The sequence below is a fragment of the Pinus tabuliformis genome, chromosome 6 (assembly GCF_031772625.1).
Source record: "Pinus tabuliformis cultivar Carrire ecotype Pingquan chromosome 6, CPIR1, whole genome shotgun sequence".
Lineage (NCBI taxonomy): Eukaryota > Viridiplantae > Streptophyta > Pinopsida > Pinales > Pinaceae > Pinus > Pinus tabuliformis.
Genome location: NC_142292.1, coordinates 1,236,730,586 through 1,236,755,411, shown reverse-complemented (window position 1 = coordinate 1,236,755,411; position 24,826 = coordinate 1,236,730,586). Strand labels below are relative to the sequence as shown.

General features: G+C 40.1%; 1 protein-coding gene across 1 annotated transcript in view; it reads right to left on the bottom strand.

Moving 5' to 3' along the window:
* Positions 1–765, bottom strand: part of LOC149263159 (immune-associated nucleotide-binding protein 7-like) — a 40,023-nt gene extending 39,258 nt beyond the window's left edge. Inside the window, exon 1 of the mRNA XM_089386625.1 lies at positions 555–765. Within this exon, the coding sequence (XP_089242751.1) occupies positions 555–765 (211 nt within the window). The remainder of the gene's footprint in view (positions 1–554) is intronic.
* Positions 766–24,826: the final 24,061 nt, after the last annotated feature.

The following is a 24,826-nucleotide window of genomic DNA, read 5'->3' as shown; positions in this document are numbered from 1 at the left end:
GCAACATTGAGAAGAATATTGTCATCCAAGCCTTATTGAATAAGAAATAAAAGTGTTCCATCATCATTCTAGTTCATAAAACGTTGATCTTTCAATTTTCTGTCATAGCCTCCTACCCTATCTGACTTGATGGGATCATTCACTACAATATCCCATAAATCATACAAATGTAATCTATGTCTCACTCTAATGACCCAAAACTCATATTTTTTACTGGAGAAATGAGAAGTTGTACGAGATAAGAATTGCTAAATAAATATTTGTTGATAAATTTGAAGAGAACTCAATCACCCTATTAAAATCAACTATATAAAAATAAATATTTTCCTCTTAATTTCTTTAAAAACAATTTCTTTCAATCGCAATATAATCAACTAATGTGTATTAATACAGCCATTAAAACGCAGCGAGAGAAAGAAGAAAAGAAGGAAATAATCCGAAAATCTCTTTATTAATACAAATGTTCAATCGAAGCGCATGCGCATTAAGTAATAAATAAATAAACAAATAACATACTCACAAGTAATAAATAAATAAACAAATAACATACTCACCTGGCGTATCGATCACATTCAATTTTCTGCCCTCTTTGGTTGTCACTTGTTCCAATTGACAAGTTCCTGTAACAGGGAAAGGTCCGGAAAGAGACCTGAAGGCCTTGCGCCCAACGATGGAATTACCAGTTGCACTTTTACCATTCCCGGTTTTCCCTACCAATACCAGATTCGTCACCCCACCGGTAGCTGGTGTGCCCCTTACTTCCATTCTATCGCCTCAACGTTGCAAGAAATGTGCCCAAATCTGCTTCACCTACCAATGAATTCTGATTATGAATCTTGATGCCGAGTTAAAGCACAGCCCCTTAAATCAATACAACGCAGCGAATCACTTTGTAGGCAAACCGCCGTTGATAACATTCCAGATTCCTTAACTCATTACTACATAACGAATTACTTTGCAGCGCAATCACGCAATTACTTTTTATTATTAAATTGAAAAGAATCACGTAATGTTATTATGCATCAACTTAACTAGGATATCATTTTGTATTAGAAAAGAAAAGAAAGGGTTAGTACATCTTGTTCCTGCCTTAATAATATATCTGGAACATTAGTTATTGGCATCTTATTGAAAAATATTCTATATATATATAAAAGAGAGAGTTCAAATTGCTTTATTTTAGATAATGGAAATGTGATCGATGTGAATATTATATTTAAAAAATAATGTTTGTAAATTAAATTTGAAAATAGTTATTATAAAAGTATTGTTTTTATAAATAAAATAATATAAACAATAAATATTAATTGGGTCAAAATTATTTGTGTTTTTCCTTTTCTGGTTTATATTCTTTTTCCCTCTCCATTTCAATTGAATTCCAAATCTTGGTTCAAACAAATACTAGAATTAAGCCATGCTAATGTGTTTTGGATGATCTATATCTCCAAAGTTATAAAAACATTTTATTTGAGAATTTTTAAATAGATTTTTTTTTTTTTAATTTCAATATAATGTTGAGAATGATCATAATTATATAATGGATAAAAGTCTAAATTGTTTAGTTAGTATAAGTAAATTTTACATGGTATTTCTTAAAACTTATGATCTAATTAATGTTTTTAACATCTGTGTGTATGTGTGTGTTTAATGGGTTAGCTCAACCAATTCAAATGGATTGTTTCTTTGTAGAGTTCATAAGGTTTTTAGTTTCAAGTCCAAATGAATCTTACTAGGTTATCAATCATTATTGCAATTGGAAGTTGAGCCCCCTCCATTTGGATATTTTATGGAAGAGTGGGGGGCTCTAAAAAGTTTTACTCATTGGCTGTGCGGTCTCTAGTTTAATGTCTGAGCCCTACTAAATTATCAACCATTATTGCAATTGGTAGTTGAGCCACCCTCCATTTGGATATTTTATGGAAGAGTGGGAGACCTTGGAACGTTTTCCTCATTGTGTGTGTAGGGTCTTAAACCCCCTAATCCCCTATGCAAATTATGTATTTCTATGTATGGAGGCCACCAATTATGAATAAGGTCCATGTAGTAATGTGAAAATAATTATTGTAAGGATTATTGGAAGATTCTACTTACTAGAAAGTTCCCTCTCTAGAAATTTATTAGGAGGTAGAAAGTCCTATATAAATACGTAGAGGCATTACAAAATATGTCGTGGAAATCATTCATAATCTTAGCTTTACCCCATTAGAGGTTCCCCCATCGAAGAGGCAAGTGAACATTGTTTCTATATCAATAAATGTATACTATTTAGATCTTATTGTCTATTATGTTTGCAATTCTATTTCTTTCAACAACATATTTGAGTAACAAATGTAATTTCTTCTTTCAATATTTCTAATTTAAACATCACAAACCATGTCAAAGCACTTTCTTAAGCACAATGTTAAAGTAATTCATTTTCAAGCTAGAGATATGTTCTAGAATTTATAGATAACACAGTGATCTATTGTTCAATGGACACACTTGCAATAAAGGAAGCTTACGTACAAGAAGTAAAATATGTTTCACCTAGTTGTAAACCTTTGTATCCCTTTTTGGTACTCCTTCAAGTAGTATCACATTAGAAAACACCTACATATAGAATTTTTCTTCCATGTACCCTTAGATATATTGGAAGTCTGGATGGTGTATTAGATCTAGCTCTAGATCAGTTACTGAACCACCTTACTATTACAATGGCACTAAGAACAACACTTGGGAAGATTACTCTCTAGTACCTTAGTAATTGCATAATATGGCGAAGGGTGGAGTAGAAGCTCCTTATTTAGAGTCCTATCATATTGGAATTGGATCCAATACTATTATTAGACCCTGCATATATATGAGAGAGTTATACCAGAAGGAAATCCCTTGTCCTTAGAACCCTTAATTCCCTACTCTTTTCTATCAATCCTAGATTCTTATAAAACAAGGAGCTATCCTAAATATTTGAGTATTCTACCACTGTAAATGCTTATTCTTAGTAAATTTGACGAAAATTACTACATAAGATACCACATTAAGTATTTCAATTGTAATACACCCCCCACTTTCCCTAACTCCTACTAAGGGTAGAAAGAGGGTGATTACTTAGGTGATCTGACCTCTAAGGTTCTAGTTATGGAAATTGGGTCTAGATTTTCAATCTTTATCAAACTATTCAAAAGTCAAAATGGATAACATCATTGCATTCATCTCATCAAGACTTTTCCAACGATATAAAATTTACCTTGGTCCGACTCTTGGATCAAAAGATATAGCCATTCTCTAGTTATTTTGATCTCTAGTAAAAAATAATTATATATATGAAAAGAGAAAATTGTTCAATTTTAGAAAAAAGAAATGTGATTATTATATTAAAAGTGACGTGAATATTATATTTAAAAAATATTGCTTGTAAATTAATTTTGAAAATAATTATTCTATATTTTTATAAATAAAATAATACAAAAGATAAATATCAATTGAAAATAGAGGAATTTAGGTTAAGTATAGAGTTGAATTCCAAACCCCGGTTCAAATTAAGTATGAGATAAATTAATTATATATATATGAAAAGAGATAATATTATTCTATTTTAGAAAAAGGAAATGTGATTATTATATTAAAAGTGATTTGAGTATTATATTTAAAAATATTGTTTGTAAATTAATTTTGAAAATAATTATTAAAACAATATTGTTTTTATAAATAAAATAATACAAAAGATAAATATCAATTGAAAATAGATGAATTTAGGTTAAGTACATAGTTAATATTATCTATTCTCTCTTTTTTCTCTTCTCATATTCTCCCTCCCTCTCTGTTCCAAGTGAATTCCAAACCCCAGTTCAAACAAACAAGAGGAGTATGTCATGTTAATGTGCCTTGGATGATCCACATCTCCAAAGTTATAAAAATATTCTATTTGAGATTTTTTAAATAGATAAAAAATTGTAAAATTTCAATATAATGTTGAGAATGATCATAATCATATAATGGGTAAAAATATAGATTGTTTAGTTAGTATAAGTAAATTTTATATCATATTTCTTAAATATTAGATCCAATTAATGTTTTTAACATTTGTGTGTATACACATGTGTTTGTTCAATGGGTAAGCTCAACCAATTTAAATGGACTGTTTCTTCATAGAGTTCATGAGGTCTCTAGTTTCAATTCCAAATGAATATCACTAGGTTATCAACCATTATTGCAATTGGAACTTGAGCCCCCTCGATTTGGATATTCTATGGAAGAGTGGGGGCCTAGAATGTTTTACCCATTGTGCATGTGGTCTCTAGTTCCAAGTCTAAGCCCTACTAGGTTATCAATCATTATTGTAATTGGTATTTGAGCCCCCCTCTATTTGGATATTCTATGGAAGAGTGGGAGACCCTAGAAAGTTTTCCTCATTTTGTGTGTGTAGGGTCTTAAACTCCCTAATACCCTATGAAGATAAATAGGTTATTGTTTATTTCTATGTATGGAGGCCATCAATTATGAATAAGGTCCATGTAGTAATGTGAAAACAAATATTGTAAGGATTATTGGAAGATTCTACTTACTAGAAAGTTCCCTCTCTAGAAATTTCTTAGGAGGTGGAAAGTCCTATATAAATATGTAGAAGCATTACAAAATATGTCGTGGAAATCATTCATACTTAGATTTACACCATTAGAGGTTCTCTCATTGAAGAGGCAAGTGAAAATTGCTTCTATATCAATAAATGTATAATATTTTGATCTTATTGTCTATTGTGTTTGAAAATTTATTTCTTTCAACAACATATCTGAGTAAAAAATGTAATTTATTCTTTCAATATTTCTAATTTGAACATCACAATAAATATCAAATAACTTTCTTAAGCACAATTTTAAAGTAATTCCTTTTCAAGCTAGAGATGTATTCTAGAATTTATAGATAACATAATAATATATTGTTCAATGGGTAAACTTGCAATAAAGGAAGCATACATACAAGAAGTAAAAGACATTTCACCTAGTTGGAAACCTTTATAACCCTTCTTGGTAAGTTCCTTCAAGTAGTACCACATTAGAAAACACCTATATATACTATTTTGCTTCCATGTACCCTTAGATATATTTGAAGTCTTGAAGGTGTATTAAATCTAGCCCTAGATCAATTGCTCAACAACCTTACTATTACAGCAGAACTAAAAAAAAAAACCTGGGAAGGTTACTCTCTAGTACCTTAGTAATTACATAGTATGCCTAAGGGTACAATAGAGCCTCCGTAGTTAGAGCCCTATGATGTTGGATCCAATACTATTATTAGACCCTGCATAGATATGATAGATTTATAACACAAGGAACTCCTGTGTCCTTAGAACCTTTGAAGCCCTACTCTTTTCTATCAATCCTAGAAACTTATGAGACAAGAGGCTACCCTGAAAATTTGAATATTCTACTATTGTAAACCTTATTCTTATGCTAATAAAAATTGAGCCATTTTCCGATGAAATTTTGTTGCTATTTCCATGACATTTCATCATTATAATGACAAAAGGAGGTTTTACTAAATTTGGAACATGGTATAGTCACATTATCAATGTTTTCCAAAATCTTCATAACTTAGACACCTACCACATGTTGGTCAACTGACAAAAGGAATATCTTCTTATGTCACACGATTAATGACTTGAGTGGTTGATCTATCCTTGAAAATGTACATGTTTCGATGAAACTTGTCAGCAAAAGACATACAAATGTAAGAGTCTTTTGATGTCTCCTGGTCGGCAACGATGGCCAGTCTACTGTCAAAAGTATACATAATTCAATGAAACAGGTCATTTGAGGACGGGCAGATATAGGAGTGGCACTACCGACATCACCAGGCACAGGATTCTAAAGATTAACATATCAATTAGTGCAAATAGACCAACGAAAACCAATTTTTTGTGATGAATGTGCTATATAGTCGGCAATAACAACCATTGTAACTATCATCATAAGACCAACAAGGAATTTCTTTTTTTTTTAAATATTCAAAAATATTTGTTCCCACATGTGATTTCATGGGAGGAAATTTTTAGCCTGGTAATGATATTTGCATTTTTTTCATTAGAGTGGGTTGTTATAGGTTCATCTAATTCTTTTTCATCATGTTTATTTATTATTATAGAACCCTCATATATGAGTGTTTTCCCTAGTCACAACTCATTGTCATGAAATTCCACTAGGAAGATGGAATATGTAGGAAAACTAGATAACTTAGTGGTGTAAGTGGGTTGAGAAGCTTTTTCATTGGAGTTAGGTGTGGGTTGTGATGGAAGTTGAGGTCTTGGAGGGGGACTATTTGTAAGTAATTGTAACTATTGTTTCTAGGAAAATTGTGACCATTGAGAACTTGTTTGGCTTATAGGAGAAAATCTTCTCCATCCTTATAACCATGGATAACATGAGGTCGTTTGTTGTGCCCATTATTACCAAGGTGTGGAAGGATACCAGGGCTGAGAAGGAGGAGGAAATTTCAATTGTTGGTTAGGACATTATGTACTAAAAAATTGAGAAGTATCTTATCCCGTACCTAAATGTTGAGACTTCCAAGGTCATCTTTGATCGAGGAAACAATTTTTCTTTATATTCATATTGGTGCCTTGGAATACTAGTTTTAAACTTACTAGAGGAGGACAATTGTTAGTAGGATGGTTCTACTCATAAATTCTACATGTCTCAATGTTGGCTTGTTGGGGCTTGACCCAGGTTCAATGTTAATTAGCCAAACAAATCCCTACACTACTGCCCCTTTCAACATCAGCCCATGGAGTGTGGACCAAAGTCTCACCCGAAGCAGTATGGGGGGATGTTGGAACCAAGTTTCTGCACCCTGAGATGGTTGTGATGTCGTTTTACTCCTTCTATTCCTACCTTTGTGCAGGTCACTTAGTTCTAGTGTTTGCCAAACTAGCCCTCTATTCTGGCCATCAGTACCTCTGCGAAAAGGTATGATCGACCTTCGCGCAGCCCTAACCTATGGCTCAGGTACTTCCACGTTGCTAGGGCAGCATACCGTGTAGATTCCCAAACTAGTCTAAGTGTCTTACTTATCTTATTAGATAATCACAGTTAGCACCGCGTAAATAGATATCCTTATTTGCGTTCAGTTATCCAAAGTAATTACATTCATTCACGCACCATATAAGCATTATAAAGGAAATTCATGCCTAAAATGACAAGATGCATTAACTGGAACACACATAAAAATTGCAGAATACTTCTCTTTATTGATATCTTCAAGCGATTACAGACTCTATCCACCCTGCGCACATAGCTGCAGGGGTCCATGCACTCAGCTGTGGGCTTCCACCCTAGGCCTCTGTGCACTCAGTTGGAGAGCCTCGACCTACGCTATGACCCAAAACTTAGACTCCTTACCTCAGAGCTATGACTAGCTAATACTTATTTCTTCTACTTAGAGCTTACTTACTTAGCTCTTTTTATACAATCCCATGGTCCACAGACCATGGGTAGATCTTTTACAATTGACTTTACTTTACAAAAATAAGGGGAGACAACCCTTTATGACTCATGACACCTTCGCACTCTGCAATCAAAAAATGCGGACACTTTATAATTTTATTACAAAATTTGACCCAAACATGGGATTTTAGCCCCAAAACTATCCTTGGGGGATCCCATTCGCAAAAGGCCCCCAACAGAAACATCATGACTCGCCCTCGAGTCACTCGATAGGCACGAAGATCTTTGTATGAAGACCTTCCAGCTCGACCTGTATGACCACAACCTCAACTATGCACTGTGCGGCCGCCTGCTTTGCATCTTCGATCAGCTGCTCGGTCACTACTCTTGAACTGTTGGCTTGAAGCTTTTGCTGAGTCACTTGCAGAGTCGAAAGCTTGCCTTCAATAGATCTTGTCACCATGTAAGCCTCATCCATCCAGGGCTTTAGACATGCCTTCAGCACTACTTCCTTGTGCAACACTGCATCCACCTGTTCCTTTAGCTGCTTAGCCTCTTGCAGTTTTCCTAGTCTCTGTGTTAGCGTGATGGTTCGCGCTATGCCTATAACCTCATCATAGCGCTGTTGTAGCTTGTATGCTTCCATATCTAGTCGTTGTACATTGGGGTCTTCCTGCAAGTTTTTCAGGACCTCAAATGACTGCTCAAAAGGTTGCATGCAGTCTATTACTGCACTATCCACTGCCGACGGTCGCCAACTGCTCCTTGACTTCTGGCAGAGTTGAAGGCTAGGCCTTGAACTGTAACTCTATGATCTACATGCAGAACTCCAACTAAACCTTCTCCATTGTTGGGCGTGGGATCCCCCAAGGGAATTTTTGGGGTTTAAAGCCTAGATATTGACTAAATTCGATGTAAAGGCTCTACATTTTGTGGGCGCGCAGCGTGAGCTTGTAAATGAGTCACAGGGTTGTCCGCCCTCATCTTCGTAATGTAATGTCGGCTTTATAGATCTATGCATGGTCCGCGGACCATGGGATTGTATAAATAGAGTGAGGCTCTAAATTGTAAATCAGTTAGAGAAGTAAGCAATAGATGGAGAATTGATTCGTATCATTGGAATCCAACTAAGAAGGAAATTGAAGGTTGGTTGGACAGGAGGATTCACGAGTTCGCGACACAGGAAAACAGGAATCTGTGATTAACAAAAGAAGAGTGGTTAGATTGCTACCTATGCACAAATATCCACGAAATCTTCTTCGCATCTTTCCCTACTAAGTCATATGAGTGGATCACAAAGTTAGTAGATAGCCAAGGAAGGTGGAAGCTCGACAATCCTATTGTGTGGACCCCAAAGTTGGTGCGCAAATTGGAAGCATCATAGGATAAGATTGTGTGCACTATTTTTCACTGGCTCGATCGAATTATACAAGGATTCATTACTAAGTTCATGGTAGATACTTCAGTCAGCTATAGTGAGGCAGAGCAATGCTTTCTTAAAGGACCGCGAGGTAAGTATGTAAAGTCTCTAAATACTTGGATTAAAATTCTATTGTGTGAAAAGAGGGTTATGTAATTACCTTGATGTCTAGAGCTACGCGAAGTGGAAAAACCTACAGAAACGAAAGAAGTAAGGGACAAGAGAATAACCCTTTGATTTCACCTCCGTGAGGGGACAAGGAAGAGCTTGCAAAGGTCTCTCCATGAAGTGTGATCCATTTCATAAGGCAAAGGATTTCGCGCATACCACCCCCACCCACACCACCACCAATTTCACCACCTTCACCTCCATCTTCACCTGTACCACCTCCGCCACCACCATGAGTCAATATGGCAAGCATGATAAAGTTGCCTGTGTTCAAGGGAGTAGGAAATGAGGATCCAGACTAGTTCTGGTTCATGATAAGAGCCGTATGGGAAGCACAGGGAATTACATATGAAAATATAAAGAAAGCGACATTGGTTAGCACTATGCAGGACCACGCGCTGACCTAGTATATTAAGCATTCTAATGATAATCTGAATGCGGGAATCGTGGATATCCAAATTGCACTAAACAAGGAATTTAACAGGCCTAAGTCAGAAGCGTAGTCGATCAATGGATTCAAAGAGATCACAATGCTACTAGGCGAGACTTCTTGGGAGCTAGATCAGAGGCTGAAGTGCATGATTTGCAAAGCTAATATGAATCTGACAGATGGATAGCACCGCGAATGGTTTGTAGCATCACTAACGCCACATCTGAGGAGCGCACTATCACAACAACAGTTAACGACTCAGGCAAAGGCCTTAGAGATCGCGATGAGCCTGCATGAAACCTCGATGCAGGGTCCTAACTTGGGAGTTCAACTAATCCACGGGCAGTTGAAAAACTTATGCCTTGAGATGTAGAGTCTGAAACATGACAAGATAACTCGACTAGAAGTGCACGAAGAGGTGTTGTGTGTAAAATGCAAGGGTCAGGGTCATGATAAGGACCAGTACCTTGTGTTTGTGAATTACCTTGCAGGAGGAGGAATGATGCCATTAAGGCCGAAAGTGCAAGCAGGACCTAGCGCAACACCTGCTTTCTGGTGCACGATTTTTCAAATAGGAGGAAAGCATGCTACAGATAATTGCCATTTTTTACAGAAGTACACGCAAAATCTGCAACAATTATTCTGTAATTTTTGTAGATCGGTTGGACACAATGAGTGCACTTGTCGAAGCTATGAGCTCATGATGAATAGAAATCCCACCTGTAGAGTTCAAGCCGAAACGTGTCCCCTAGACCAGAATGCAAGAGTGGCGCGAACCAGATTTCAGGGGCGCAGACGAAGTGGAGGAGGACCTGGAAGAGGTTTCAGATAGCTGATATGCTACAATTGTGAAGGGCTAGGACATTATGCCCATGATTGAATGAACCTAATGTGTCCATCATGTTTGTATTGTACCTTGTTTGATCATGAGACAAAAGATTTCCCTACGCTGATAGCTAGGATACGTGACAAGATGATGAGGTCTGAGCCACATGAGGAAGATCCAAATGTGAACATTGTGCTTCGAATTGGAATTGCAATGGGAGATGATAAAGGAAAAAAACTTGAAGATAGTACTTAGGTTTGCAAGGCTCCGCCGAAAGAAGCAGAGTTTGATTTGGAGTGCGCTAAGGAAACCTTCATGGAAGCTAAGAAGAGCTTCGTTGATGCCTCCACTTCAGAAAGCGGAGATAGACCGGAGCCGAAAAATGGACCCATCTATGCTTATGACACTCCTGGAAACATGCATGAAGCTACTGCACAACAGTAAGGCTGTAAAAGGATTGCAAGAACTCATTAACAAATGCGTTGGGACTGCATTAGGAGAAACGCGTGTAGTCCAGAAGATTGGAAAACACAAGACTAGGATAGGGAGAGAAATGAGGCTAACCGTGCAGATTGGAGAATATGAGATGGACCAAGTAATTCTGGATTTAGGATCAGACGCAAACATTCTACTAAAGCAGACACGGGAGCACATGGGGAGGCCTACATTGCAATGGTCTCCTATTCAGCTGTGAATGGAAAACCAACAGAAGATAATACCCACAGGACGATTGCAGGGAACCATCGTGGATATCCAGGGAGCGAGTGCGCTAGAAAAATTTGAAGCAATATAGATTTTTGATGATAGCAATCCCTACCCCGCACTCTTAGGAATTGATTAGGCCACTGACATGAACGGGGTGATTAATCTAAAGAAGTGCAAGATGATTTTTGAGAAGACATCTCTATGCTTAGACCCTACTGAGGGATCGCGTTACACCAAGCTAATGCGCGACTATGAAAGCGACGATGATTTGGACTGCGTCTACAAGATAACCGCACAAGAGTAAGACTGGGTAAATCCCATTGCGGATGGACAGATCTCATGGAAGCGCAAAATCTCCTATATGTCGAATTCTAATGAGATAGAGCGATGGTAGAAATCGTTACATAAGGTAACCACGTTGAACTGTAATATGATGACAAGATCACTGCACTATGTATCGATAGAAGTGAGGGATCTACCTACTTATGATGGGTTAAGTGAAGTAAATACTTTCATAGATAAGTTTGAAAGGGAGGTGCCGGAAGAGAAACGTTTCCAGGCCTTGAATTAGGTACTGCATGCTATGCCCACGAGGTGGTGGGGTATGCAAAAAGGGAGCTTTGAGGACTGGCGTGAATGCAAAAGAATGATGCGCACATGGTTTGGAAAGCTTAGAGTGTGATTGACAGTTAAATGCAATGGGCGGGATAAACCACGTGCACATCTAGCTAGGTGGATGTCGACATATGGAAAAAAACCTATGTGGATGTACATGAACTTTGCGTTGGGAGATACGATCAATAAGCATGTGTTTGGGAGGTAATTGCACAAACAGCTCCTCAAGTTGGAATGACAGACTGTGGAGAGAATGGTCACCTAGAAGGTTATCCACACGGAAGCATTTAACGAGGTGTGCGAAGCACTGAACAAGGTATGTAGTGCACAGCGAAGTGATTGGGACCTACGCGTACTAGCAGTTTTATGGGCTTATAGGACAACATGCAAGAAACTAATGGGACAAGTGCCTTCTAGGTTTGCCTATGGAGTGAACGTTGTAATACTGATGGAGTATATCATGCCTAGTTTGCGTGTAGCAATGCCCATGGATATGATGGATTGTGGAGCCTTGGAAGATGGGATCGCACAGTTGGAAGAACTCGAAGAAGAATTCTTGGGACTTGATGAAGAGATTCAATAGGGTGATCTTAGGCTCTAAGCACTCATGAATGAAAGAGCTCGGTTGAGGGAGAAAAGCACCATGGTAGAAGCAAAAGTCTAGAGGCTTGAGGAAGAAATAAAGAGGGACTTTCTTGATAAAAAACGCGTGGTGATAGAACAGGATGAGCGCAATTACATTGACAAACTTGGGGACTACCACCGAGAGTTGATTAGCTTGATGCATTGGATTGGACTATATGTTGTTAAGGAGACCACAGATAGGGGTGCGATGGGGTCGGTGAAGTCAAATGGTGGCTCTTTCCAGGAAAAGTAACCGGTAGCGAAGTTAAATGGCGAACTCTTCCCATCTGACTAGCTATAGGAAGCACAATCTTAGCGCTCCATGTAGTTGAAAGGAAGCGCAGGACTATAAACTACTCTTCCCAGAAGCTGCACGATGTCAGGGTTGTGCGCAGGAGCAAAGTGTCACAGGGTCCGTGACAACACAAGGGTAGTTGCGTTGCCGGGCAAGTCAGCTTGGAAGTGACTGTTGCAGTCACTATTCACGATGTTATGCTTGTTTTGAGACTAAATGGAGTGGGTGATAGACATTTAAGGCAAACTTTATGGGCTAGATTTGGGAAAAACTACCACTAAGGGAGCATTAATGGACTGAATTTGGGGGGAACAGTCAAATTCAAATTCAAAAGACGCTATAAATTGCAAAGAGATACCCAAAAAACAACACTTGGCCATTTGAGAATTAAGCTATTGCACGAGTTGTAGGTGTGCATCCTCAGGTTGGTACTCTATCAACCAGCCTCACAGTAGGAATGGTCGTAGCTAAGGAAATGTTGCATGCCTACATGACCAATACTATAGTGCTACCGGAGGGGGCACTGGTTATAGAAAATGAGGCCGATAGACCTATGGTTAGTGTGCTAAAAGCAGTGGGGATCAACATGGTTGCGCTCCCTCAGGAGACGCTTTATGTGCTGCAAGATTGAGTGACTACAGAGTTGCGGGCCAGGGAGAATCGCACGCTCCTGGTAATGAACGAACAACAAATTAACATGGAACAACTAAGCCTGTAGCGCGACGAGGTTGTAACATAGAATAACTAGTTAGTGCAGGTGGTTGAAGAGGCTTTCCATATGGTCCCTGAGTTAGCCATCCCCCCAGAGGCACCAACAGAGGCGCACATCCGGAGGTTAGCAGTAGGGTTGCATGAGGTGCGATAAGATATGGCTAAGGTTCAAATGGCCTAAACCTTCAGACAGTTGAGCTACAATTGAAGGCACAACCTTCAACTCCACCAAAGGTGAGTGAACAATGCACCAGTGCCATCACAACGAGAACAAAGGAGATCCGCAGTGCAGTGAAGGACTGCAACAAACTTTTGGAAGAGTCGTTTGAGATCCTCACCACTCTGTAGGAGGACTCAAACATATACCGCTTAGAAACAGTGGTGTGTGAGCTGTAGAAAAGATATGATGATATAAAAGGGACCAGATAGACGGTGGCCCTTACACAGAGGCTCGCATGGATGCAATAGGCAAAAGCCCTCAAAGAGCAGGTAGACACGGTGCGACATAAGGAAGCAGTTTTGAAGGTGCGCATACAACCTTGGATCAATGAGGCATTCATCATTACAGCCTCGATCGAAACCAAGCTCGTGCAGATGCAGGGAACACAGGAGCGGATACAAGGAATCAGTTCAGATACAACAGTCTTTGAACAACGCATGCAGGAGGTACAACAAGAAGCTTCTCAGCGCGCTACCAATCTTGCAACAGTTAGGGTAGAGTTGGGAGGTATCTGTGTGAATATCTTCACACTGACAAAGTGACTCAAGGGCGAGTCACGATGTTTGTGTTAGGAGCCTGTTGGGTGCAGGATCCCCCAAGGGAAGTTTTGGGGCTTAAAGCCCAGATTTTGACTAAATCGGATGTAAAGCCTCCACGTTTTGTGGGCGCGAAGTGAGAGCTTGTAAATGAGTCATAGGGTTGTCCACCCTCATGTTTGTAATGTAATGTCAGCTTTAGAGATCTATGCATGGTCTGCGGACCATGGGATTGTATAAATAAAGCGAGGCTCTACGTTGTAAATCAGTTAGAGAAGTAAGCAATAGATGGAGAATTGAGTCTTATCTAAGTGTAGAGTCGAGTATTTGGGTCATAATGTAGGAGAAGGCTCTGTAGCTGAGTGCGTAGATGCCTAGTAGTCCGCAACTAAGTGCATAGGGCAAGTTGAGTCTGTAATATATTGAAGCATTAATAAAGAGAAGTTTTATACCATTCCTGCGTATTTATTTCCTATTTTCTACATTGAATGTATCGGGTATAAATTACATTTCTACTATTTATAAGATGCGTGAACTTATATGATTATGTTGATTAAGAGAATATAAGATAAGGTATCTGTTTACATGAAAGTAACTAATAGTTATAAGAAGATAAGTAAGATTTGTGGTGTAACTTGGGGAAATAACGTAGATCGCTACTTTAGCAGCGCGAAAGCACCCCAGCCACTGGTTAGGGCTGCATGAAGGTGATTATAACAGATTGCGAAGACCTCACAGGTCAGGATAGTGCGTGAAGTGACCTGTGCAAAGGTATTTGTAGTTGGACTAAACTAACCCCTCAGATATCTCAAGGGTGCAGAAACTTGGTTATAGCATCCCCCAATACTGCTTCGGGTGAGACCTCAGTCTGCGCTCCGCGTGCTGTTTCCGAAAGGGCGAGTAGTGTATGGATTTGTTTGGCTAATTATCTCTGAACTTGGGTCAAGCCCCCACAAGCCAACAACCATCTTAGTATGAGTGTCGTGCACTCCCATAGCAAACTTGTGGATGCACACCTCCACTGGCTGCTCCTCCAGAATGGCCAACTATGGGACCAGTCGGCATGCCTCCTCGATGACCTGCATGATGCGCTTGTTTTGATTGGTCGCTTTAGTCAAAATGACGATGGCAGAGTCTCGCTATAGTGCCATATGCTCATTTTTGATTCGTTTTTCATTGGTCACCTGGAAAGCGCAATGCTCACGGGCCTTCAGATTTGCAATCACTCCATCCTACAAGAGGTGGATCATTTAATCGAGAAGCACTGCCAGATTCAACCCTACTCCCTTTAGGGCGCTAATAGTGGGCTTGTCAGCTTTGTTCTCAGTGGTCAATGCTCCATCAGATAGCACTATTGCACATGAGGCCTTTGCGCGCAGCATCTCGGTAGCCTATGAAGTGCCGATAGCTAGGCTGGTGGACACCGTGCCAGCCTAAGATGCGTGGCTCTGCAGCTCCTATAAACCTATCTGGATGGCCCCCAAGATTATCTGTTGCTACTTTTCAAACTTTTTCAAGGCCTCCGTAGTGACATCCCTCACTATGTCACCATATCATGCAAATTGCCCTCTGTTAGCGTGATAGGATCCAATGATGTCTTGGTAGCTTTTGATTTCTTCCTGGACCCTCCTTTCTCTAGCTCCCTTGGGCACTTGATGTAGGCAGATGTCTCCTGTCGGTCTGTGCCATTTTGCTTATCTATGTCCTCCTCTATCTTAGGTGAAGGTCACCTCATGCCTTTGTTAGAGCCTCGCTCTGTCCCACCTATCTGCTTTGTTGTCTGCTGCGCAGCCTCACGCTCCTCTTCGGCCTTTTCAGTGGCCTCCTTTTTCCTCTTTTCAACCATCTGTGTCATCTTAAGCTTGGCTTCCTCCTTCTTCCTCTATGTGGTGGAATTTCTCCCTCCCACTGCCAAGTCTATTATAGTGCTCCACTCTACCAACCATTGATCAAGTACTGCATCAATGGCATCATCCGTTGCCAGATAAGGCAAGCCATACCATTTCTACGCAGGGTCCTTCCACGCCTTGATAGATACATGATGAAAGTCTGTTTTAAATTCTGTGTAGCCCTGTAGGTTGGCGTACACTATAGGTGACAACCATGGTTTTCGATTGATGGCCATGCAGATGTTCATCTCCATCAAGACCCAAAAGATCTTGTTGTCCTTAACTCACTGCATGTCCTTAGTCACCCACAACGAAGCATACTTCACTGCTTCTGGTAGGTCTAGCGCAACTAAAGGGAATAGGTTGTCCTCTGGAAGCTCCCACTCTACCAGCACAATTGACAGCAAGAGCCACGCATAGTGGAATGCCTTGCTGAGCTCCTACGGTTCGCAACAGTTCACTAGTAACTATCCGTGAAGGTAGTCTGACCAGTTGAACTAGACTCCTTCGGTGCACTAGGTTGCTAGTGCGACGACACTATCAGCGCGACAATTCCTCATCACTTTTCCTCCTAGAATCTACGTAGCTACCTTCACAGTAGGGTCATAGATGCTAGATATAGCATATCCGCGCAGCTTCTTCACTAGTTAAAATTTTTCTTTCATGGATTTTGCAAGGGCTTGCTCACCACCTTTTTCGCCAAATATCATGGCTGGATTCTCTCTTGTATACAGAAAACACGTTATTCTGTGAATCAATATATCTGTGATGGGTATTGGCTCCTCCAGCCACAGACACCCATCATGCACCAAGCACAGCAGCTTCTTGATGACCAATACTATCATCGGGGTGCAGTTGTAGTGCGACACCCAAAGCAGGTTGAGCAACCCTACCTTGTCTACTCCTCTGAGCCACCACTGAGGCACCAATGCAATCATTCCAGTATTTGTATCGATGATGTGGTGCATTAGCTGCTCAATCGCCAGGTGTGGGAACTTCTTGTGATCACCCAAGTCCCAGTCCTCAAGCTTTAGCAGTGGCACCTACGTCAAGCGTGGTCCTTCGAACATAATATCATTCGATAGTAGAGGGGTTTGCAAGGGAGTCTTGCTCTCATAGATGTCTTTCAGAACCGTCTTGGGCTTTCACGGTGAGACATACTCAGGAAACTAAGTAATAGGGTCAGCACCCTAGACTTCAACCTCCTCCACTTCAACTCCCACAACCTCATCATCCATTGGGATGTCTTTGATTTCTTCCTCCTCTGGCTCCAAATTTATAGCTTTTCCCTTCTCCTATGTGGTAGGCTTCGGTGGGTTACTTTTTGGCGATGCGCACACCGGTATGGCAGGATTCTTTCCCTTCTTATCCTTCGTGGTTTCCTTGGTTGGGGTCGGCTTTGGTCTCAGCATCCTCGACGATTTAGGGACTTATGCTAATACTTCGGCCACTTCAAGAGTAGCTACTTCTTCCTCTATCTCCATTTCCGACATTGACTCTGCTACTTTGGTATCTATAACTTCTGTGGGTTCCGACATAATGTTTTCCAACAGTGCTCGCGACGTCTCTGGTAAGTTTGCAAATGCTGGAGTCTCTTTCAAAGCCTTGAAGAATTCTCGGTTCATGAGTGCCTGAGAGCTTAACAACTCAATTCTCAAAATGCCAAGTGTTTTTTGCTGGGCAGCCACCTGTAATTTATAAGACATTTTGAATTCAAATCCAACCATTGCCTAAAACTTCAGTCCATTAATGCTAGATTGGCAGTAGATTTTCAAAGATCTGAGCCATAAGTTTCGTCTTAAATGTCAGTCGCCCACTCTATTTGGCCACATTTCTACTGTCAACTCATGAATAGTGAATTTAACGGTCACTTTCTAGCCGACCTGTGCGATTTCTCCCTGGGTAGCATAGTTCCCTTCGCGTTTCCATGAACCCTGTGACACTTCCTCGCTTTGCACAATTATCCAATCGTGCATCTCCCCAACCTGGGCGATGTAGTTTGTAGTCCTATGCCTCCTTTCGGCTAAGTAGAGTGCTAATACTATGCTACACTCATGTATTCACATGGCCGAACCGCCAGTGTATGGCTTCAATCGACTGCCATTCACCTTTCCTAGGAAGGGATATCCATTCAATTTGACCAACTGTACCACTCCTCCATCAGTAATCTCCTTAATGACAAAGATCCCTAACCAGTGCATCCTAAACTTCCCTGGAAATTTATAAAATTTACTGTCATATAACAAAACCAGGTCATTTACCTTAAAGGTGCATAGCTTAATGTGTCGATCATGCCATGTTTTTTCGCGTTGTTTTTGGACCTGTTGGTGAAATCCAGCGAGAAATCTCTCTTCATCAATCTCATCTAGTTGTGTGAGCCTTTCCTCCAGGGCTCTGTGATCCTTCATACCTATGAGTGCCGCTATGCGCCAGCTAGGCACGATGTATTCCATAGGCATGACTGCTTCAACACCATAGAAAAGCCTAAAGGGAGTTTTTCCAGTCAACTTCTTGCATGTCGTCCAATAAGCCCATAGTACTGTAGGTATGCGTAGGTCCCATTCACTTCGTTGAGCATTGCAAACCTTAGTCAACACATTTTTCAACACTTTATTGAATGCTTCCACAGTCCCATTGTCCTGAGGGTGATAAGGCGTGCTCTTCCGGTGATATACCTAAAATTCCTCTGTTAGCTCGTTGATCGTCTCATTCAGAAAGTGTGTATTGCGATCACTCATCAAAATCTTTGGACAACCAAAGCATGTCAGTACATACTCAAAGAGGAACTTTGCTGCAGGAATGCTTATGCAGTCCTTCAGAGGCTGTGCTTCTGCCCATCAAGTCAAATACTCCATTGCAATGATAATGTAGCTCACTCCTATCTTTCCTTGGGGCTAGATGGGTCCCACAAAGTCTATCGCCCATTTCACAAAGAGTTGTAATGTCATCAGTGGATTCAAAGGCATCTCATACCTCTGCAATGACCTACAAGTCATTTGACATACATCGCATGCCTTGTAGTACATTTTTGAATCCTGATGGAGGGTTGGCCACCACAACCTTGTGTGGAGAATCTTTTGCACAGTCGCTCTCCCTGCATAATGTCCTCTCGTGGCGCCCCCATGAGTGTCCATGAGGATGTTGCTTCTTTCAAACTCTGGTACATACCGTCACAATATCTCATCGGACCCCATTTTGTATAGATGCCCAGCAATGACAGAAAAATTTGTCGCACACACCACTAACTCCTTTTGCTAGATGGTGTATCCCTTTGGGGCAGTTCCCTTCATTAGGAAGTGTATGATATCCTCAAAATGACCATCTACGACGTGCACTACAAAAAGCTATGCATTGGGCAACCCTTCCTCCAAATTAGTGGGCTATTCCCCTATTTCGATGCGTGATAGATGGTCTGGTCCCGAATTCAGTCATCTAGGCTTTGCAATAACTTCAAAATCATATTCCTGGAACAATAATAGCCATGTGCAAATTCTCCCCCCCAACACAGGCTTATTGACCAGGTACCTTAGTGTAGAATGATCTGTGTACATCTTAAAATGGCCTCCCAGCAAGTAGTGTCTAAACTTCTGGAGTGCATATACCATAACTAACCCTTTGCACTCGGTGGTGGAATAGTTCTTCTCTACCTTAGATAACCTTTTGCTAGCAAATGAAATAGGATGGTCAAAGTCTCCTCCACCAACCCATGCGAGTATTGCTCCTAGTGCTATACATGACACATCAACGTGTACATGAAACTCCTTCTTCCAATCTGGGAAGACTAAAATCGGCGTGGTCACCATCTTTTCTTTCAGTACATCCAAGCTCTTCTTACAATCCTCATTCAAGAAAAATGTGACATCCTTCTTTAGCAACTTCTCCATAGGCGTGGTGATCTAGGCATAGTCTTTGATAAACTTTTTGTAATATCCTGTGTGTCATACGGTAGCGTGCAGTTGTTTCAAAATCCTTGGCACCTACAATTTCAGTATCACCACGATCTTCGCGGGGTTTACCATCAGTCCCTCTCTGCGAACCACATGACCCAGCAGGGTCCCAAAAGGAACACAAAACAAGCACTTCTTCAGATTGAGCGCGATCTGGTATCTTCGACAGGGATCAAACATCAGGCGCAATATTGCTACATGGCATTTCACCGGCCCAAACATAGTCCAATCATCAAAGTATACTTCCAGGAACTTATGAATAAACTCCTTGAATGTAGCAATGACTACGTGCGAGAAAATCGTAGGCGCATTCTTCAACCCAAACGGAATTACAGTGCACTAGAAACAACCCCACTCAATCGTGAACGTTGTCTTGCTCCTATCTTCTAGCATGATTTTGATCTTATGGTACCTAGAGAACCCATTAGTGAAGGAATATGCTTCCTGGCCACCTACATTATCCAACACTTCATCAGTGAATGAAGTCAGGAAAGGATCTGTCGGCCGAATAAGTCGTTCTTGCGGACAAGACCGACCTCCCTAGTATCTAATGATATCTAGCGACAAGCAAACCAAACAAATTCTATCTTTCTCTAAATATGCAATTTATAGATAAAGGTAAACAAGTGTTTTAGTCCTACCTTAGGTCCAGTGCAAGTTTGTGGAAGCCACGCTCCGTTGATCCAAATGAGCTCCTTTGTAAAGAATATGCAAACACAAACAAGCACACACATTAAATAGCACCTGAAAAGCCAATATAATAAAGCATACTTATCATGATGATCAAGGAATTCATGAAACAAATCACATAAGACAATTTGTTGAGAAAAATGAATCTGATAGTATTAACTTTAATCAAAGAAGAACTTTACAACCTTAGTTCCTTGATGTTGTACAAGCTCCTCCCAGCATCCAGCAAGAATCTCCTCTACTTTGACAAGTTTCACTCTCTTCCCAATGAAGCCAAAAGGTATGTAATCTCTCCTCTCAAGCTTAACTAGGAAGTCTCAATTCCAACAGCATTTACCCTAAAAAATGTTCAGCTTCTCACCTCCCTAGCAACCAGCCCAATGCCTTAATTTATAGTGCAATGGAGGGAAGTTACTAGGTCCACCTTCAAAGGGATAAAGCCCTCCTTCAAAGGGATAAGCTCCTCTCATCAAGGGATTAGCTCCTTTAGTTTTGGGATGCATGAACCACCTAGGAGTGAACCATCCACGTCAAGATTCCTTCTAGAATCATCCAAATTAACCACAAGTGAGTTTTTAAGAATAAACTTGCGCCTTTTTGACTTTCACAGGGGTCCGCACCCACTCCTTTAGAGACAGAGGGGGCAGGTTCGTAGGTAACATGAACAAGGGGTGCGGGACCGCAAGAAACAGTGAGAGAAAGTGTGGAACCAGAGCTTTATTGATTTTTAAGGTCTTTCTCTCATTTTCAAAGCTTAACATGAAGAGCTGAGGTTTGAGACTTGCTAAGGAGGGCAATATGAATGATGATAGACCCATACTGACTGCAAATAGTCATGGTGACAATATTTTGTGTAACAGATTTCCCCCTAAAGTGCGAAGTCTGTAGTAGATGAGGATTTCATTTATCATCTAAGAAGAGTGAAGTACTTTATCATTTCGAGGATCATCTTGTGGAGAGCCCGGTTGGAACCTGTAAAAACATTCAATGCAAAATATATATATGAGATCATATCATCGCTGAGGTAGGCATTCCCATACTCAGATCAAAACTGACTAGAAAACTAACTACTGCTCTGATATAGGAATGATCTTGTAATACATCACAAGTATAGACACATGTAGACACAGTATGGATGCAGCCATCTGTTTATGAATAGTCCACTATATAATGAATACAAAATTCCTCGCATCCTAGATGGTGGAAACTAGATCCAGGGTCTTGATTTCTACTTCCTGAAATAGTACAATTCTATCCATGTGAATGAATGTGTCGAAGTCGAACATTGTAGAAACCACTTGATTACCAATCAATGATGTAAACTGTTAACAAGTGTGAGAGAAACTACCAGTAATGTCAATGGATCTCAAAGTACTCAGCACAATCCATGAGATGTGAATAGATGTGTTGATGTTGAACATGTCACAGAATCCTTTGATCGAAGGTCAATGATGCGACCTATCATCGAAGGCGAGAAACCTGCCATTGAGGCATGCAGATCCCAAGGTACTAACGATTTCTAGATCATCTTTCTAGATAATGAGCTGAAGTCAATAGAAAGTGATCCGTCGTGGGCAAGACCACAACACGAAATCATAGATCAAGTTGGAAGAAATTTAGTTGCAAGGACTGACTCAGGGATAGTCAAGATGGATGACAGATATTTTTCAGATGAATGATTTATTTGCACTGACCTCTTGAACACATAACGACACAGTAGATGGTTTGGTGACAATTGACCCAAATTTAATACCCAGAAACCGGCTGAATACTTTCAATATGGTTTGATCAACTGTTAGGCAAAGGATTTCCCAACCCAGGTGAATAAAAGTGTCGTGTTCAAGAGTGGTTACAAAGTATAACAAACATGCTCATTTTTCTCTCTTTTCCCCCACCATTTCTGGCAAGTACCTCTTTATTTTTGACAAGCTTGAGGAGGATAACATTTGCTTGATTATAAGCTCATCCTTCGGATGAGTCCAACTTAGTTTAAATTCGAACCCTAAGAAGGAGTGGTCCATTCCTGTTTGTAATTGAACAAGTGATTTACTGTTAAATTTTAACGAGTCCAGTATAGGAGAAACTCGACGCTTTTCAATTTTAGAGTGTCTGAAAAAACTTAAGAAGACTCCATGGTTGTCCTTTTTCGTAAATTTGTGTCTCCCAAGCCTGAAAAAGTATAAAATAATACTTGAGAGAACCGCTTGATCATTACGACCAAGGAGTACTTTTCATAATTAGTGCCTCTGATTTGAAAAAGTAAAAAAGCAATCAATGACACGTCGTTTTATAACCAATATCGAATTTGAAACGACAAAAATCTGGCAATATTTTCATGTTTTTACTGTCAGAAAAGGGTTGTAAGTGGACCGTCTTTTTAGTTCCGTTTTAACGAGCTTAAAAATAAAAACTCGGCGATCTTTTCATGTTTTAGGAGTTAGAAAAGAGCTTAAGGTGACTCTAATGTTTTTTTTTGTCGAAAATGACCAATTTTGCCTGAAAAATCCATTATCCTGCACAAAAACTCAAACATTACTCATACCTATTTAAAATGGATAAAAATACTTCAAAAGTTACCTCTTTAAAGTGAAAAATAAACAAATTAAAAACTCATTTATTCAAAAAAGCTTATAAAAAGGACTTTTGTAAATTCATTTTTACCGTTTGACTTCAGAGTGAGAAAAGAGAGCTTTTGGTCAGAAACTTCCCGTGAAGATTGCGGAAAATCCGTTCGTTGGAATTGAACGCCGTTTCCTCCAGGTAATCCACATCATCATACTCTTTCATTTTATCCATTTAAAAATTGTTTTCAGGGCTTTATTTTGTTTTTTAGGAAGTTTTTTAGGTTAAAACCCGTGCGCGGGGGTCTGCAGGCATCGCACAGGAAACCTGCGGACCCCGACTTTTTTGTAAAAGGAAAAAAGTCAGTGGTCCACACCTGCCATGAAGGCAAAGTGCAGACCCATGCACTGTCTCTAATAGAGAGGGTGTGATCCCCGCAGCAAAGGTTTTTAAACCTAAATTTTTCAAATTCCACCCAAAAATTTTGATTTTAGATATTCTAATCCGCCTTTTTATTGAATGTAGGGTATACAACATGCTTGATTGGTGGGAACAGGAGCACGAGGATGTAGATCTCACCGCGATCAATCATCAACCTTTGATTGATGCATTGAAGGCATGCAGTTTATACAAATTCTGGGCCATACCTGGCATGAGGGCCCAAGTGGACTTTTTGCAGTGGCTAGTAGACAGATGGAATATACAGGACCAATGTTTCTTTATTCGTGGTCACCAGCTCAAAATGGAGCCGGAAGACATTTAATTTTTGACTGGTTTGCCTAAGAGAGGTGAACATTTGACTCTATTCGGGACTAGGCCAGGTGGCCAGTCTGTCGATAGCCTCTAGCTAGAGTTTTGTAATGACCAAACTAGAGACAAAGGGATAGATATCAAAACCATATCCCTTCCTGAGCTCAAAGTGATTGCCTTTATTGTTACCAGGTTCTACGGAAGTGCAGCACTACATATAGCCACTGGATCCGAAATGCACATGGCAGTACACTGCTTTCGAGGCACCATCTTCAACTGGTGCGATGCTGTGTTGGCTAATATAAAAGGCCAACTAACTAGAGCAAAGAACGGACAACTGAAGACCTTTGGATATGGTGCTTTAGTTGTGAGCTTTGGTCTGGAGAGGGTCCCAGCCACTCTCCGGCCCTATGAGAGGAAACAACCAGCTGCAGCAGCACCAACCCCACAGGATGAATCTACAAAGACCTTGGCCGAATTGGAGAGTCATCTAGAGCGTTTGACAGTAGAAATTCCGGAGACCAGTATAGATGACATTCCTCTTAGGATACAGCGCTATGTGATTGGGGTCCCAGGACCTTTCAGGAGGTTCCTTTGTAGGGTGGCCTGTACAGTGGTTTCTTATCGTGATCATCACCAGTGATAGGATGATCACCTGTTGTAGACTCATATGACATTTTTGCTTTTTGTACTATCATTTTTTCCAATCATAAGGTGTTTTTCAACCTATGATCGAAGACAATGTATATTTGACACACTTCTATGCTATACTATATCACTATTACTGGCTTATCTTGTAAAACATGTTATGGAATGTTTTTTAAATTTACTTGTATAATTACTGCAAATGTCTACTTAATTATTGGAATATGTTGATATTCAATATAGTCGAATTCACGTTCCAAGAGATGAACTCTCAAAAATAATCTCAATAACACTGGATTTCTAATGGCATATACTCTATTAAGCTGTAATACAACGAGTTCAGAATCTAACCTCACTATCAAACTCCGAATCCCA